General features: G+C 37.9%; 1 protein-coding gene across 1 annotated transcript in view; it reads left to right on the top strand.

Annotated features, from left to right (window-relative positions):
- The window catches only part of LOC148113135 (uncharacterized), a 31,305-nt gene extending 15,149 nt beyond the window's left edge, over positions 1-16,156 (top strand). The window contains exon 2 of the mRNA XM_087872365.1: positions 15,966-16,156. Coding sequence (XP_087728491.1) covers positions 15,966-16,156 — 191 coding nt within the window. The remainder of the gene's footprint in view (positions 1-15,965) is intronic.
- Positions 16,157-17,015: the final 859 nt, after the last annotated feature.

Genomic DNA, 17,015 nt, shown 5'->3' with positions numbered 1-17,015 from the left:
GGAATTGACATAGCAGAGCTATTTTATTGAGTGCAATTCTATATTTGCTTATATTGATGGCATAGGCCACTGGGATTGTGTATGATTGTGCCATTTAAAAGTTCTCAAAGTTATTATTCAATTACTATAAAAACATACTTCTCAATAATTGATTAAGGAAACAAAATAAAAACTAAAATATGCCTAAATAATGTATGCGTTGAACTCTAGATTATTGCTAGTAATAATTCTTCCCTGTCATTTTTATTTTATTAGATTTTTATCCCACCTTCCTCATTATGCCTCCTACAAGATGATACTAGCTCAGCTTATTTGCATCCAGTTATTTTGAAAGTACCTGAAAATTGTGTGTCCTGAAAATTCTGAGATTAGCAGGTTAACATCTTTTACATCATCTATATTTGGGGAAGTATTTTAGTATTACAATTACAGCTGTACTCTTGATCAAAAGATTGGGACAGGAATCTAAAGAGAGAAAAATGTTCCATTGTCAAAAAAATAAAATTCTGAGAATTTGAAACTTTTTTTTTCCTAAGCAGAGACAATATATACACTTCCTACTATACAGTGTTATCCCAAATAGCTACAGGAGCTCATTGCTTGGTTAGTGATAGATCTCTCTGACTTCTTTTGGGGATTTGAATTTGCCTTTTCTGTGGGAAGCAATTCATGGTCCCAGTCACAGCCATGCATTCATCCTGGGTCATATCAGCCTGAGCCAACCAAATCTACATCCTAAATTTACTGTATATCTTAAAGCAGATGAGACATGATGAGGATGGAGGTATTTACATCAGCCCCTTGTCCTGTTTTGATCCTTCTCAGTTTTTTCCCATGCGACTGATCTCTTCTGGGAGGACATATTTAGTTGATCCATGCCAGATCCCTTATGGATCCATTTGTTTCCAGAGGATGTCTTGGTTTCTCAAGGTATAGGAGATAGTTCTGTCAGGAGTCTTGTCCATTTCTGAGCCCAGAGGCAGCAGCAATCAAAAAACAGACTCCACAGGAGAATTAGAATTATACTTTATATCTTATACTGAGACAAAATCCTGCAAGCCTAATTCTATAGAATGAATTACCATCACCAGCTTCAGCCTACCTGAAGTTCTTTTGAATACTATCTTACTTCTCAAGTTTAAAAGAATGTTTCATCCCCCAATTTAAAGGTTACTGTCTATTTCCCTCAATTATACACAAAATGGGGTATAACCAAAGTGCTATAGTTCTATAGTTCCACAATGGGTCAGTCAAAAGACACAGGCAAAGCCTGGTGTGTGAGGACTGTAAAAGTCTGGTTGGAGAAAAACAAAATTTAAACGCAATCCCAGCAAGATGAAGTGTCTGGTGGTTCAGAAACTGATGGGTTCCAAAAGAGTTGGATGTTTGTTTCTGAGCTTCTCTTGGATTTGCAGCTGTTTCTGGAAAAATAGGTGAAGCCCTTGTCAGAAGGCCTTTGCATAATTTCACGATGTGTGCCAATTGTGGTCACCCGTAGTCCGTTTGGAAAATTTGTAGCTCTTGTTTAGCAACTGCCTCATTTAGCAACTATTTGCAATTACAACAATGATGAGAAACTAACTTCACAACCAATTTTTATATTTATGGCCTTTGCAGATCTGTAAAGCAAAGGAAAACCAAAGTAGGATCATAAGCACAGTGGTGGTTTTACTTAATGACTGCTTCACTTGATGGCCAAGATGCCAAGCCCAACTGGTTACTAAAAAAACAACTGCCTGTATGGTAACTTTGATTTACATGGGACTGACACTGAAGTCCATTTGGAAGCTGCAGCTGAATGCAACAACCTAAGTTATAATGGGCTTTGTCCAGTGTGCTAGTGGGCAACCAATTCAGATGCAATTAAAGTTGCTGGTGATTTGAAGTCCTTGATGGTTTAAGACTAGAGAATCTCTGAGAAGAAACTGCTCACCCAGAGAGATACAGAAGGAAGTGTTGGTGAAAGTTTTCTTCTTGGTAATTCCTTGATTAGGCTGTTATTCATTGTTTTTTGCTTAAATTGGTAGTTCCTTGATTGTTTACTGCTTTATTGTTGGTATGATATTAATTCTGGTGTTAATCTCTGCCTATTTGGATATTGATGGCTGGTGGAGAGGTGTATGGTCTTTCTACTTCCTTTTAGCTTTTCAATTGTCTCTTTTAAATAGTATGTAAATGTTGTTTATCTCTTTGTGCCTGTTGTTGGCTGATTTGTCTGAGTGTCAAGCTTCCAGATATTCTCTAGCATTTTTGGACTTAACTTGGTGGAGGATGCTCAGAGTTTTCCAGTTGAAACTATGGTTAAGTCTTTGTTGTGTAATCAAATACTATATACATAGGAAAATATCTGAACTAGTTTCTACGAACTCAATAGGCTTCATCCCTTCATAATAGTCTAATTTTCTGACAGATTCTAATCAAATCTGATCAAAAAATCAAAACAAAAGGTTTTCTTATAGGTGCCATTAATTGTTTATGTTGTTCTTATGTTAGATAATTAAAGACAATGCTCTAGTTTTTTTCTGAATAATGCTGACTAACAGAACTGAGACCAGCATAAAGTGATCCATAAACAATGCAGTTTAGGCAATCCATGCACAGTCTTAGCTAAAATACTGACAACTGTTAGTTGATCACAGAAAGTTTTTTTTCAATTAAAAGCTTAAATTATTTTTTTTAATGTATTTTGTAAATGAGATTAAAATCAATCTTAGAAGCCATCCATATAAGTTGTCCTCTTTATTTCCATTCTTGTATCTTTAATTTGACTGAAAAGTCTAATTGATTTTTCTCAGTTTTAAATGACTACTCAAAAGATGGAGTGCCCTCAATTATTTCTTTCTTCTTTCATTTTGACACTTCTTCCATATTACTTGGGAAAAAAGGAACCCAAACCACTGACCTCATCTACAATGGCCAAATCTAATCCTTCTGTTTTTTGTTGTTGTTCCCAATCATTTTCTTGTACACCCTCCCTAAGCTTAAGACATGTAGACAGTCATCTCTAATTCTATCTGCTATTCCCCCTTGTTCATTACCTGCCTCGTTGCCCAACCTATTTCCCTGTGCTTAAGAAAATGCCATTAGTTTGCTCCTTCCTGGTGATCACAGAGCACTTAGAATTCCCACAACTGGCCTTATGTTGAGACTTTGAGCTCAGGTACATATTGCTGACCACGTGAGGTGGCGCCTAGAGGATTCTCAAGTAGCTAACAGCAAGGTCTTAAAGTCTTTTGCAAATCCTATAAAATTCCCTGCTAGGTGGCTTTGAATAAGCCACAGTGGACACTGCACAACTATCTCTCGGGTCAAACAGCAGAAGTCATGGTGGCTAAAATCTTGCCTTGCCTTAATATTTAATTACCTGGTCAAGCCTTCTCATGATGATATTCCAAACATAGCTTTTAAACACAGCACATATTGTTTACAACTTTTGGGATCCAGAGTGCTGCGAGGTTTTTCTTGGCTCCATGGCTACTGATTCCATGATATACCTGGGCATCAGTATTCCTGCTGGAGTCTTCTAGGATCACCATTTTACCTGATTTCTTTAAAATTTTCTTTGTTTATTTTGGGACTGGTTAAGAGAGCCATTTTGTCAATGAACAGGCACTCTACACATGACAGCTGAAAAGTCCATGGAATATTCCCAAAATTCCAAGTATGACACATTTTCAGTACATAGCTTCATGCGATTCTAAAAAGTCTATGTTTCTTTTAAAGTTATTTCCAATATGGGCCAATAGAGTTAAAAATTTAAAATGAAGCATATATATATAATGATATGTACAGAGGTGGGTATTTCTTATCCACAGAATTCAATGGATTTAACTTAAATCTTTGTTCTTAATATTAATCTGTTTTGTTCCTGAAATGTAATTAAATTTTAATTCATTTTGCAGAACCAGCTTTGCATTGTAAAAGTGAAAACCAGTTCCTAAATTCAAAAATTCAGCCTAAAGTTAAAGACTGTACACAGGCTATGTAAATACAGGAAATAATGAAAATTAAGCAGGCTTTTGTGTAGACTTTGGGCTATTACTTAGGTCCTATTAAAATTAGTGGGAGTTTTTCTTCACTTGATTAGGTAATATGTTTGCAAAATGTTATATTTGCACCATTAAAAATAGTTTAGGCATGAAATCTTTTGATTTTTAAATAGCATATTAACAAATGGAGAAGTTTAATAACAATCCTAGGCACCATTTATATTTTAGGTTATTGGTGTTCTCTGAATCGCATTTGTACAACTCTATCTTTTCCTGTTCTCTTTGCAGCTCTCTATAAAAGAAAATGTAAAACATGAAGGTCTAAACTCGTGCTTGGAATTAATGCAATAATGCACTATAGATAAAGGCTAATAAATGAACCTCAAATTTGATAAAGGTGATACTAATGGGGAATGTTCACCTCTATCGGAAACAAGTTTTATTTGCCTTATAGGGAACTTCAGTTCTGCCAGGTGAGGATCAGCTGTGCAGCCTGGGCCTCATAAACACTCACAATCATTCAAAGAAAGAAAAACAATTGGCAAAGTACAAAAAGCTGGGATGGCCAAAGTACAGAAGAATTGTCCAGTAGGGGCTACTATACCCAGCCCTCTAGACTGAACCTAGCCACAAATTACTGAGGTATTGTACACTGGATAGAAGTTTCTTAAACCAAATTAGTGTCTAGCTGCATTGGAACAATGTAAGATTGCAGTATGAATATGCAGTACATATTGTATATTGATATATAAGTATATGTATATATGTCTGTATATAGATTCAGACATATATACATATATCATCCTCAAATATTTTTGCTTATTTTTATAGCCCTAAGTAGTATTTTTCCACACAAGTTATATTGCATCATGAAATTTGTAATTAAATGCTATATCAATGGCCACTAACTTAACCATTATAAAATGAAGTCGGCTACTTGTTATTTCCCAGGAACATATGCTGTAAACCTGGATCCCAGTCAGAAAATTGGTTTTATATTCTGTATTTTGTATTCTGTGATTGACTTCCCAGAAACATTTGACATTGGATCTGATCAACTTTTGACCTAATCTAATCTAGGCTAGGCTAGGCTAGGCTAGGCTAGGCTAGGCTAGGCTTGGCTTGGCTTGGCTTGGCTTGGCTTGGCTTGGCTTGGCTTGGCTCTTACATTGTTAAACTGCTTGAGATCTAAATGTATGCAAGAATGTCTCCTTACACATCCACTTGTCCAGCTATACTTTTGGTAGCACTTGTCCAAATGTCTGATCCAAAAGATATGGATATGACATGACATGAAATTTCTTTAATACTGAACACATTTATGAAAGTATCTCTCCAGAGAGATTGTAGATAGGCTTTTGTTATCTGACGAATGTTATCATCTGATTATTTATGACCATTTTTACTATCTTGCATTATTGATTTCTTTACTTTTTTTATGATGGAGGTTTTATATTCCAAAGGATACTGCTCCCCACTCCCCACACACACACACACTGTTGAATGATAGTATAGAAATCTAATAGACAGGTCACAGTCTGACTTCATTTATCAAAATGACTTTAATTAGGAAAATGACTAAAAGATATCACCAGTTAAATCACATCATATATTTGGAAAACCAGAAAGTCTACTCAAAGTTCACTCTTAACACTTTGACCTCAGCAGCACATATTATCTTGTCTTGTTTATGTGTATTTCTTTTTAGCTCCAAAAAAAGTGTGGTTGCATAAATATTTTTTTTTAAAAAAGCAAAACTGTTGAAAACCAGAATCATCCAGACAGATATTTCGCAAAATTAAAAGGGTGATTCTCTCTCCTTCTCTCTCTCTCTTTCTCTCCCTCCCTCCCTCCAATTTGGTCAGCAGCTCTGACTGGCACCAGGGGATAAATCAATTTGTAGCAGCAGGGTTAGCTATTTAAGTGCTAACCATGAACGGCTTAATTGAGGAAGTGTGTTAAAAGCTAAAGGACAATGGCCACATTAAGTGCATGAAGACTATCTTGTCACAGTGTTGTTGTTTTAAGAAAATCTTTTGCACTCTGGTATCCTCACATCCTTCTCTTCACTAATCAATCAATTATCCCATACCTGATAGTTCCTGATTTGTAAGTACATCTCTCTGTTAGAAAAGGTGAAGATTAAATCATAATTAGTCCACAAATTGTGGATTAAGCAACACCGAAATCAATGGGCTATATCCCTTATAACTGTGGATAAGATTACAGTGTGAATACCATTCCTATTAGTTCTGTTAGATTTATATATTTATTTATATGATTTATAAATATGCCCAAGTCATAATTTATGATGGCATACTTTAATAAAAGCAAAATAAAATTAAAATCCAACAAATATAAAAGCAGTATGACAAATCACAACAGTACACAAAATATTCAAGATATTCCTTTTCCAAACACAGTAGGCTCAATAGCCATCCTTGTCTAATACAAGCAAGAAGGACCAGATCTTCATGGTTCTACAGAAGGAAAGTAGCACCAGGTCCATCCACATCTTGTGATGGAGTTCATTGCAAAGGGCAGGTACCCCTTCAAAGAAATAATTAGATATAGAAAGTCCTTCAAATAATCCAGCCTGAGCAATATAGGGTTTATAGGTGATAACTAACACCTTAACTTGACCCAGAAACTACCTTCAGCAGTGAGTTGAGAATTATGATGTTACAGAGGCACACGAATGACTATTACTGCATACACCCCTGCATTCTGGACAAATTGCAGCTTCCAGATAGTTTTCAAGAGCAATCCCACATACAGTGAATTACAGAAATCAAATAAGATGGTAATCAAGGCATTAATGATTGTAAGTATAAATTCCTGATTCAGAAGTAGCTATACAATATAGAGTTGGGGAAAGGCCATAATTTTCACCTGATCCTCAAGTAGGGATTGAGAATCCAGGGGGACCTTCAAATTATGCATAATTCTAAATGGGGGAGTGTAACCCCACCAGTAGTGGGCTGCTGCTGGTTTGGACCAGTTCGGGAGACCTGGTAGTTGTGACCTGCGGGTGGGCCCATCCACGCGCCCAGCGCTATGCCATTCTATTTAGCCACGTTTTTTAAGCTGTGCACATGCGTGCAAGCTGCACGAATGACCAAAGTGCATGCACCGAAGGCCGTGCACTCACATTTTCGGTCCTGGGCGAACCAGTTGTTAATTCATGTGCCGCCCACCTCTGAACCCCACCCAGAGACAAGGATTCTAGTACTGGGGGATTCACAACCCCACAGCCACTAGTTCTTATCTGGCTTAGGGAAGAAACCTGTTCTTCCCTATTCAGTTGCCCCACTGCCTCCAAATACTGAGACGGTACCAAGATAACATAACATGGTCATCCAGGTGCAGAGATTTACAGCTGAGTGTCATCAGCAAACTGGAATTGGTGGCTACAGATGACCTCATGCAGCAGCTTCATTTGGATGTTAAAAGTGGGGAGAGTGGAGCCCTTTTGCATGTCACAAAGCAGAGGACTAGAACTAAATCTCTTGACTCTCCTCTCTCCAATGAACACTGACCGGAATTAACCATGAGAAAGAGAAGAACCACCCTAACACTATGCCATCCACTCCCAATTTCTTGAGTCAGGCCAGAAAGATACCAAGGTCGATAGTACTAAAATATGCTGAGAATTAAGATGACCCAGGAAAAATGCACATTGTTCTGCCCCAGCTACGGACCCCAAAGAACACAGCACACACAAAGTCTTTACAAACCTTAGTTTACTAAATTAAATCAGTCTTTTTCAAACAAAGGGCTGTTAATTAACTTTCTGAACAGCCTACAAAGAATAAATAATCGTAATCTTACTATGGTTGGCAGAAAGCCCAGATGCAATTTGCAGGAAATTGATAAGAGAACTAAGATTAAGACGCGAAGAAGAGTGAACAAAGTTGTTCCCTGCAAATTGCTTCAGTCGTCGTCCTTCCTTAAATAGGCTAAGGGAGTGGCCAATTAGCCCCAAGCCTTAGTCTCGAGGAGACCTCCTCCTGAGGAGCCACTCCTGCCTTTTGGCAGCTCTGCATGCCCGTGCATCGAGAAGAGGCTCCTCCTCTTCTTCCTCTTCACTTATGGGAGCTTCTGGAGATCCTGAAGGCTCTGGCTGAATCCCTGCCTCTGGCACCACATCTTCTCCAGCCTCCTCATTGTTTGACTCGAGTGCCAGCTGCACAGGTTGCTGGCGCAGCACCACACCAGCCTCCTCACTGTCGGAATCAGCTACTAGCTGCACAGGCCGCTGACAGGCCACAACACACATGTCCTGCTACAAATAATCAAAACTATAAAGTATAAAAAAGTATTCCACAGACAGACAGACAGAAGAGATGAGAGAGACAGAGAGAGAGAGACAGACAGACATGATAGATAGATAGATAGATAGATAGATAGATAGATAGATAGATGATAGATAGACAGACAGACAGACAGATCATAGATAGATGACTCAGATAAAAAGAGAGAGATACACACACACACACACACACACACACACACACACATACATACCAGTGCTGGGTTCCAACCGGTGTTACCACCGGTTCTCTTTGCAAATGTGCTTTGTGCACGATCACCGCGCACATGCGCGCTTCGCTCGCACGCACATCAAACTTAGGTTCCGCACAAGCGCATTAGGTTTCTGCCCAGCTGAGGTGCGGCAATCCACTCTGTCGTGCCTATCAACTGGGCTAAAAAACAAGAAATAAAGGTAGGAATAACGTGAGAGCGGGTGGGAGGGCCCAGCTCCCAGTCAAAGAGAACCAGTTCGGTGTCATAAGTAAATGCCTTATTCTATAACAAGAGATATGTATATATGTACAGGATATTAAGAGTTAACTTATTCCTCCTCCATTAATGTATTCATATGTAATCACCCTCATCCTTGACTCCTCCCCTTTGATATAAATAGAGAGTGCTTTTACCTCATGCTTGCTTCTCACTGTAAATCTGACAGAATAAGTAGAATGCCTATTATGAATAAATGCTTCTTTAACTGAAGAAATTACTTCTGAATTTATTATTGAGTCTGATCCTCAAAATATTGTAACAAACTGGTAGCAGTCGATGGTTGAACTGACTCAATAAAATCCAATATGCCTAAGAAAGAAAACCTCAAGAATAAAAAAGAAAGACCCAATACCAGGGCAAATGATAAAGAAACAAAAACAGATCAAGAAATGATCGACGAACCAATAAATATAACAATCAAAGAATCTGAAGATAACACCACAGACATTGAAGAAACAGCAGATGAAACCGACAACCAAGAAGAGAACGAAATAAAAGACAAAGACCTCAGATCGGAGATACTGAGGCTAATAAAAATTCAAAAAGATGACCACAAACTCATTGCGGAACTCCGAGGCTTCTTGGAAGAAAACGGAGCAGCGAGAGAAAAAGACATTGAAAAAGCCAAACCCGAAAATACAAAAATGGTGAGCGAACCTACAACGAAAGAAAAAATGACCAGAAGCAAGACCAGAAGTCCCGCTCAAAATTTTGAAAGGCAGCCATCTTTTCTTCAACCGGCAACAGAAATGAACACGGCTGAACCAATCAGAATGCACCATTCAAAAACTCTGGTGCGAAAAAACACAAAAAATAACAAAAAATATACTTATTCTTCTGAAGAATCAGAAACAGATACAGAAGAATCCTCCACCGAACTAGAAATCGAAACGCCCATGAGAAAACTATTTAAAACATTTAGCTCAAATCTAACAATTTCAAAAGAATCGATGAAAGCCCATAATACAAAAATACAAAAGAGACGAAGAAATAAACAGACACCTCTAAGCCTGCACGACTCGATCCGGACAACGATGATGACGACGCCTGAACCCAGAGGGCCCTGCGAACTTTCCCCCACACTGCAAACGATCCAAAGAACAAAGTACCCCAAGCGAAAAAGCTCCAAAGAGAAGAGACGAACCACAGCTGCCAGCAGAACACCCAAGATCGAGCCGGAGACCGAATCATCAGAAGGAGAGCACTACGAGGGAGCTACAGCAAAGAGAACCTCTCCCAGCGGCTTCAGCAGAGAAATGACCAACGCGCATGCGCAGATGAACACAGAGAACTACAATGAACTTTATGAAGAAGGAGAACCTCTCAAGCTCATCAGCAGAATACCCACACCATTCTGCAATTTTCAACATCTACAGGACCATGGGCTACCCACAGTTGTAAGTAGTGGGAATAATAATATTGGGAATCTACCTAATGATTTCCCAAAACTTAGAATTGATGGCATCAATTTACAGGAATGGTGTCAACAAATTCAGGTTGTCTTTATGAAAGAAAATTTATTATTTTTTATAACCAATCCTCCCAAAAGACCTTGGAATCTAAAAATAGACTGCCTGCATCACAGAGCATTCTATTTAATAATTTCTAGCATATCACCTGCCATGTACTACAGTATTAAGCATAATCTTACTGTTTCAGAAATAATTCAATGCATGTTTAAATTGTTTCATAGTGAAAGTGTAGCAACAACCACTAGAATGTCTAAAGATTTCTTTTCAGCCAAATTAAGATCTGGAATCACCATAAGTGAACATTTAATATCCTTAAACAAAATCAGAGCAGAATTACATCTAAGAGGAGAAATAATATCAGAACAGACAATGAAAAGCGTTATCCTTAACTCATTAGATTCATCATGGGATAACTACATATCACACTTAGACTCAATCAATCTAGGATACTTATCCATAGAAAGTCTGTCAAATAAGTTAATAGCTGAAGATAATTTGAGGAAAAGTCGATACAATGCATACACAGAACACAGACAGGCAAAAGGAGTAGCCTTCCAAGAGAATCACCAAAAAACAATTGAATGTTACAATTGTGGATCCAGAAAACACTCTAAGGGAGATTGCCCCATGTTTCATAGGGAAAGACAAAACCGTGATTATAGGGGTAGATATCAAGACAGGTAATTATCTATTGATAGATACAGATATAGGGACTCCCCAAACTACAGAGAACGCAGAAAGGATAGAGATAATTCAAGGGATAGAAAATCAGGATCATTAAATGGATTAGATAAACATAACAATGTCATCACACAAAATTCAAAAAATAATGCTTGGCTCATAGATTCAGGGGCGACCAATCATACAACAAATAACAAGAAAATACTGTCTTCATTCACAAATGATAAATTTATGATAAGAGTAGCCAATCAAGAAAATGTTCAAGTCATAGGGAAAGGAAATGTAAATATACCTGGTTTAGGTAAAATAGAGGGGGTATTGTTGATACCAGAAATATCACATAACATACTTAGTGCAGTGAAATTAAGCCAAGATTTCAACATAAATATAATCTTCTCTGGAGGAAAAGCAATACTAGAAAAGGATGGGACTAAATTGAATAGTGTGATTATCGAAGGGGGACTACCCTTTCTTGTGACAGAAGATAAATGGTTGCATAACATTAATGCAAACACTGATGACGACATTAACATAGACAGTGAACATAGTAACATCAATGACAATGAAGAACCCAAAACACACTATAATCACAAAGACACACCCACTAGTGATACACACAATAACAGAAGGCCCAATATAGGCAAACCAATTCATGATGAATGTGCACACATGTTGCATAGAAAATTGGGACATGCAAGTTTCCCTGTAATACAAAAAATGATTGAACATGCTGATGGCGTTAAAATAAAGGATTGTAAAAACTATTTGGAATGCTCAGTATGTAAATCCTCAAAACTCAGAACTAACCCAAAACCAAAGAGGGCAACAAGAACCTCTAACCAAATTTTTGATCTGGTACATATGGATCTGGTTGGCCCATTAACACCATCCATCACATACAAAAAAAGATATTTCCTAACTATTGTAGACGACTATAGCCGTTATGGATTTGTTTTTACTTTAAAACACAAAGATGAAACTTTCCAAAAATTCAAAGAATTTTACAAACGTGTAGAAACACAACACAATATCAAAATAAAACAAATCATGACAGATAGGGGATCCGAATTCATGTCAAAAGAATTCTCACAATGGATAAAAGACAAAGGGATGCTACACTTCACGTCTAGCCCATTTTCTTCTTTTCAGAATGGTACAGCAGAACGAAAGAACTCGACACTGCAAACCATGATTAGATGTACATTAGAAGATGCTGGTTTAGGAAAACAATTCTGGTCAGAAGCATTACTATATTCAAACTATACCCAAAATAGGACCTGGTCTAGCATCCTAAATAAAACACCATATGAAGTGATGTACAATAGGAAACCAAAAATATCACACATGCACATATTTGGAGTTACAGCAGACGTACACATACCAAAACAATTAAGACGTAAGGGAGATAACGTATCCAGAAGGCTCAGATTCATGGGATACGAAACAGGCACAAAAGGATATAGATTCATTGACAGTAATAACAAATTCATAGTCTCAAGAACAGCAGTGTTTCATGAACAGGCCAACTGGTCTAAGATACATCTTAACGAGATAATCCAAAATACGAAATCAAACATTAAACAACAAGACAGAATAGAGAGAGAGAAACATGAACATAACACACATGATGACAAAAACAAAACATGGACAGGTAACCATACCAGGATAAAAACAGATTCATTAACCAAAAAGGAAGCAAGATATCTACACGATAATGAGAGCATACCAATAAGAACAATCAGGTGCAACAGAAACCAATTACCTAATAAGTATAAGGATTATATAATGTGTGTGAATGACGAGATACCAACACCTAACACATACGAGGAAGTGTTGAAACTTCCCATGGAGGAGAGAGAAAAATGGGAATCAGCCATAACAAGAGAAATGAACAGCTTGCATGAATTAGGTGTATTCACACCAGTCCCTGCACCTAAGGACAAGACAATTATAGGCACCAGATGGATATTCAAAATTAAAGATTTAGAAGAGGGTAATAAATTATATAAAGCTAGATTAGTCGCACAAGGTTACGCTCAAAAATATCCTGAGGATTACACTGACACATACTCTCCCACTGTAAGAACTGAAAGTGTTAAGACAGCTTTGGTCATAGCAGCTATACTCAACCTTGATGTCTTCCAATATGACGTACAGACTGCATACTTACATGCAAAACTCGATAAAGAGATATATGTAAGGGCACCTCATAGCCAATGTACAAACAGAGATGAGACCTGGTTACTTAACAAAAGCTTGTACGGATTAAAACAATCCGGCAAGCGTTGGTATGAATGTCTAGTCAGCGTGCTTAAAAATATGGATTTCAAAGCCACAACTGCAGACAATTGTTTTTTTGTTAGAAGGGAAGGTGAATCATTAGAATTTGTGTTAATCTATGTGGATGATATTTTGTATATAGGCAAACATAAAGAAAAGAAAGACTTATTTGTATCCAAGCTAAGTGAACATTTCTCTTTAAAGTCGCTAGGAAAGGTAAACAAATACCTTGGAGTTCAAATCAATAAGACAAGAAAGGGATTCAGATTATCTCAGAGAGATAAAATTATAGAACTTCTGGAAAAATGCAATTTAAGAGATGCCAAACCCTGTGATACTCCTATGCAGACTGATTTTCTAAGGAATATGGATGAATCTTCTCCTGAATTCGAGAACAATACATTGTATAGATCAATTATTGGTTCTCTCTTGTATATATCTAATTGGACCAGGCCTGATATAGCTCTACCACTTAATCTATTATCTAGACATGTAAGTAAACCACTCATGTATCATTGGGAAGCAGTTAAACGAATACTAAGATATCTAAAGCACAGCATAGATTTCTGCCTACTCTTAGAACCCAATAATGTTAAAGAGCCTATTATCACCAGTTACGCAGATGCAGACTGGGCAGGTGACATCAAATGTAGAAAGAGCACCTCAGGTTATGTATTATTTTTAAATGATTGTCCAATATTCTGGTACACTGGGAAGCAAGATTTAGTAGCGACTTCCACAACAGAGGCAGAATACGTCTGTTTATCTAAAGCCTCAAATAATTTAGTGTGGTTTAATGATTTATTATCTGATATCTGGAAAAATCCAATATTACCATTTGTCATACATGAAGATAATAAGGCAGCTATTGAAATATCAAGATCTGACGCCATTGGTCAAAGGTCCAGACATATAGATATCAAATTTAAACACGTGAGACAATTATCTCAGGATGGATTCATTAAAGCAATCCACTGCGAAACCTCAGAACAAATAGCTGATATATTAACTAAACCTTTACCTTCTAAACAACACAAATACTTGACCTCAAAATTACAAGTACTATATATTTCTGAATCCGAATGCAATCATTGTTATATATCGAATCGGCATTTAGAGGGGGATTTGTCATAAGTAAATGCCTTATTCTATAACAAGAGATATGTATATATGTACAGGATATTAAGAGTTAACTTATTCCTCCTCCATTAATGTATTCATATGTAATCACCCTCATCCTTGACTCCTCCCCTTTGATATAAATAGAGAGTGCTTTTACCTCATGCTTGCTTCTCACTGTAAATCTGACAGAATAAGTAGAATGCCTATTATGACTAAATGCTTCTTTAACTGAAGAAATTACTTCTGAATTTATTATTGAGTCTGATCCTCAAAATATTGTAACATTCGGTGACATCACATCATCACCACTACCAGCTCGCCTGAACCAGGCCGAACCAGGAGCAATTCATCACTGATACATACATATATACATACATACATACGCCAGTTTATGGAACATTCTCCCTCCCAGCTCCTATTCTCAGCTCCACCTCCTTTGATGTTTCTGAAGTCCCTCAAGATCTGGTAATGCTATCAGGCCTGGTGGGCCCAGGGAACTGGAGATTTGTTTAGCAATTAAGAAACCACACCCACTCTTTAATCCAAGCCAATCAGCAAACTGAAATCCTCCCAATCCTTCTCTTTTTTTCTTTGCATCTATAACACCTTATATTTAACTCAGGGGTTTTTTTCCCTCCTGCTGCACAAATTTAGATATATCCTCCAGCCACCGTTTAAAAGGAGCATCAGTTGTCGAAACAGGGATTGTCTGAAACAAAAGGATCATTCTAGACAAGACATTCCTTTTGTCACAGAAATTCTCCCCAGCAATAAGAGTTATAATTCATCCCATTTTAAAATATGCTTTTTTTTATTTCATTCCATGTCTTAATATAGTTCCTTTGAAATAACATATTCATATTTGTCATAGTTATACCCAGGTACTTAATCTTCTTCGCAATCTTAAAACCAAAGAATCAATTTGCTAATTTCAGCCTTCTTTCAATACAACGCTAATAATAGTCCAAGTAGGCAAGATGCCAATCTTGCAATTAGCAACAAGGATCAAAAGCCTGGGGTTTTGTAATCCTGGCATAGTAGTAGTGACCTTTATTTCTTTCTCTCACCGTAGTCCCAATCTGGAACAGCCTCATTTGGTACATCCAGACCGAAACAGCAGTGAGAGACAAAGGACTTTTCCACAATGCTCCCCTAGGCCGCTTGTCTTCCATGTGTAAAATAAGTACAAATGAATTATTTCAACCTCTTCCTCTGCCTTAGATGTGGTCTTGGCCTGATGTCCTGTGTGGATCACAGCCTCTGACTAGTGGATTTCTTGCCTAGGATTCTATTTTATAGTCAGATAAGAAAAGAAACAAAACAGCCCAGTTTTACTGCTTGACTGGACTGCTGGACTGGAAATGGCAGAATTCATGTCAATTTCACTGGGTTCAAAAAAATAAAAAATAAAAAGCTGGTCCGTGGTATCACAGTTCCACAGTAAAACTTGTTTGTGCTTCTCTCTCTCTCTCTCTCTCTCTCTCTCTCTCTCTCTCTCTCTCTCTCTCTCTCCCTCCCTCCCTCCCTCCCTCCCTCCCTCCCTCTCTCTCTCTCTCTCTCTCTTTTAAAATGAAATTTATCATTTCATTTTCATCAGGCAACTTGTAAAAATCAGCTAAAGGTTCAGCCTTTCATAATGCTGTTCAACGTCCTACTGAGGAGGAGTTGAGGACCTTTCAGAGATGTAATGATATTTACAATGTGGTGAGATTAAAGCCTTTAGCACAGTCATTTGAGGAAGCTGTCGTGAAAGAAAATAAATCGGAAGCTGCAAAGACAGAATTAAAGTGGGAACCTGGAATATAAAAAGAACATGGAATATAATAAGAGCTGGACACTTTGAACCAGAAGATTGTATAGTTTAATCCTCATGACACACACACACAAAAAGGAATGGTATTGTTTTCATAGTCAAGAAAGCTATAGCAAAGATTATAACTCCATTTTGGATGGAATGGAGCCAATGATCCAAAAAATTAATATGACAGTTATCCAACTTTTATTTATTTATTTATTATTTATTTATTTTTCAGATTTCTATACTGCCCTTCTCCTTTCGGACTCAGGGCGGTGAACAGCCAAGATAAAACATTTGTACACAAAAGTTAAAGTAGATTTAAAAATAATTAAATAAAGTTTGGCCCATAATTTAAAACATTTCAATTAAAATCAATATCAAATTTTAAAAACCAACCATAAAATCAGGACAGCCCGGCTAACTGAAAAAAATAGGTTTTAAGGGCCCGACGAAAAGTCCGGAGGTCTGGGATCACTCGTATCTCTGTGATATGAGTGACACCACAGAGTGCCACCACAGAGAGGGCTCTCCCCCTGGGGGTCTCCAGCTGACATTGTCTGGCCGGCGGCACCCTGAGGAGGCCCTCTCTGTGGGAGCGAACTGGCCGGTGGGAGGCAATTGGTGGCAGAAGGTGGTCCTGTAAGTACCCCGTCCCTAAGCCATGGAGTGCTTTAAAGGTGATCACCAACACCTTGAAACGCACCCGGAAGTCCACCAGAAGCCAATGCAGCTTGCGCAGGAGAGGAGTCACATGGGAGCGCCCCGTTGCTCCCATAATCCCCCGCGCGGCCGCATTCTGCACCAGTTGGAGCCTCCGGGTGCACCCCAAGGGGAGCCCCATGTAGAGAGCGCTCCCATGTGACTCCT

The sequence above is a fragment of the Pantherophis guttatus genome, chromosome 6 (assembly GCF_059756535.1).
Source record: "Pantherophis guttatus breed Tessera chromosome 6, ASM5975653v1, whole genome shotgun sequence".
NCBI classification, from domain to species: Eukaryota; Metazoa; Chordata; class Lepidosauria; order Squamata; family Colubridae; genus Pantherophis; species Pantherophis guttatus.
Note: the sequence above shows the minus strand (reverse complement) of the source record. Positions and strands in the feature narration are given on the sequence as shown.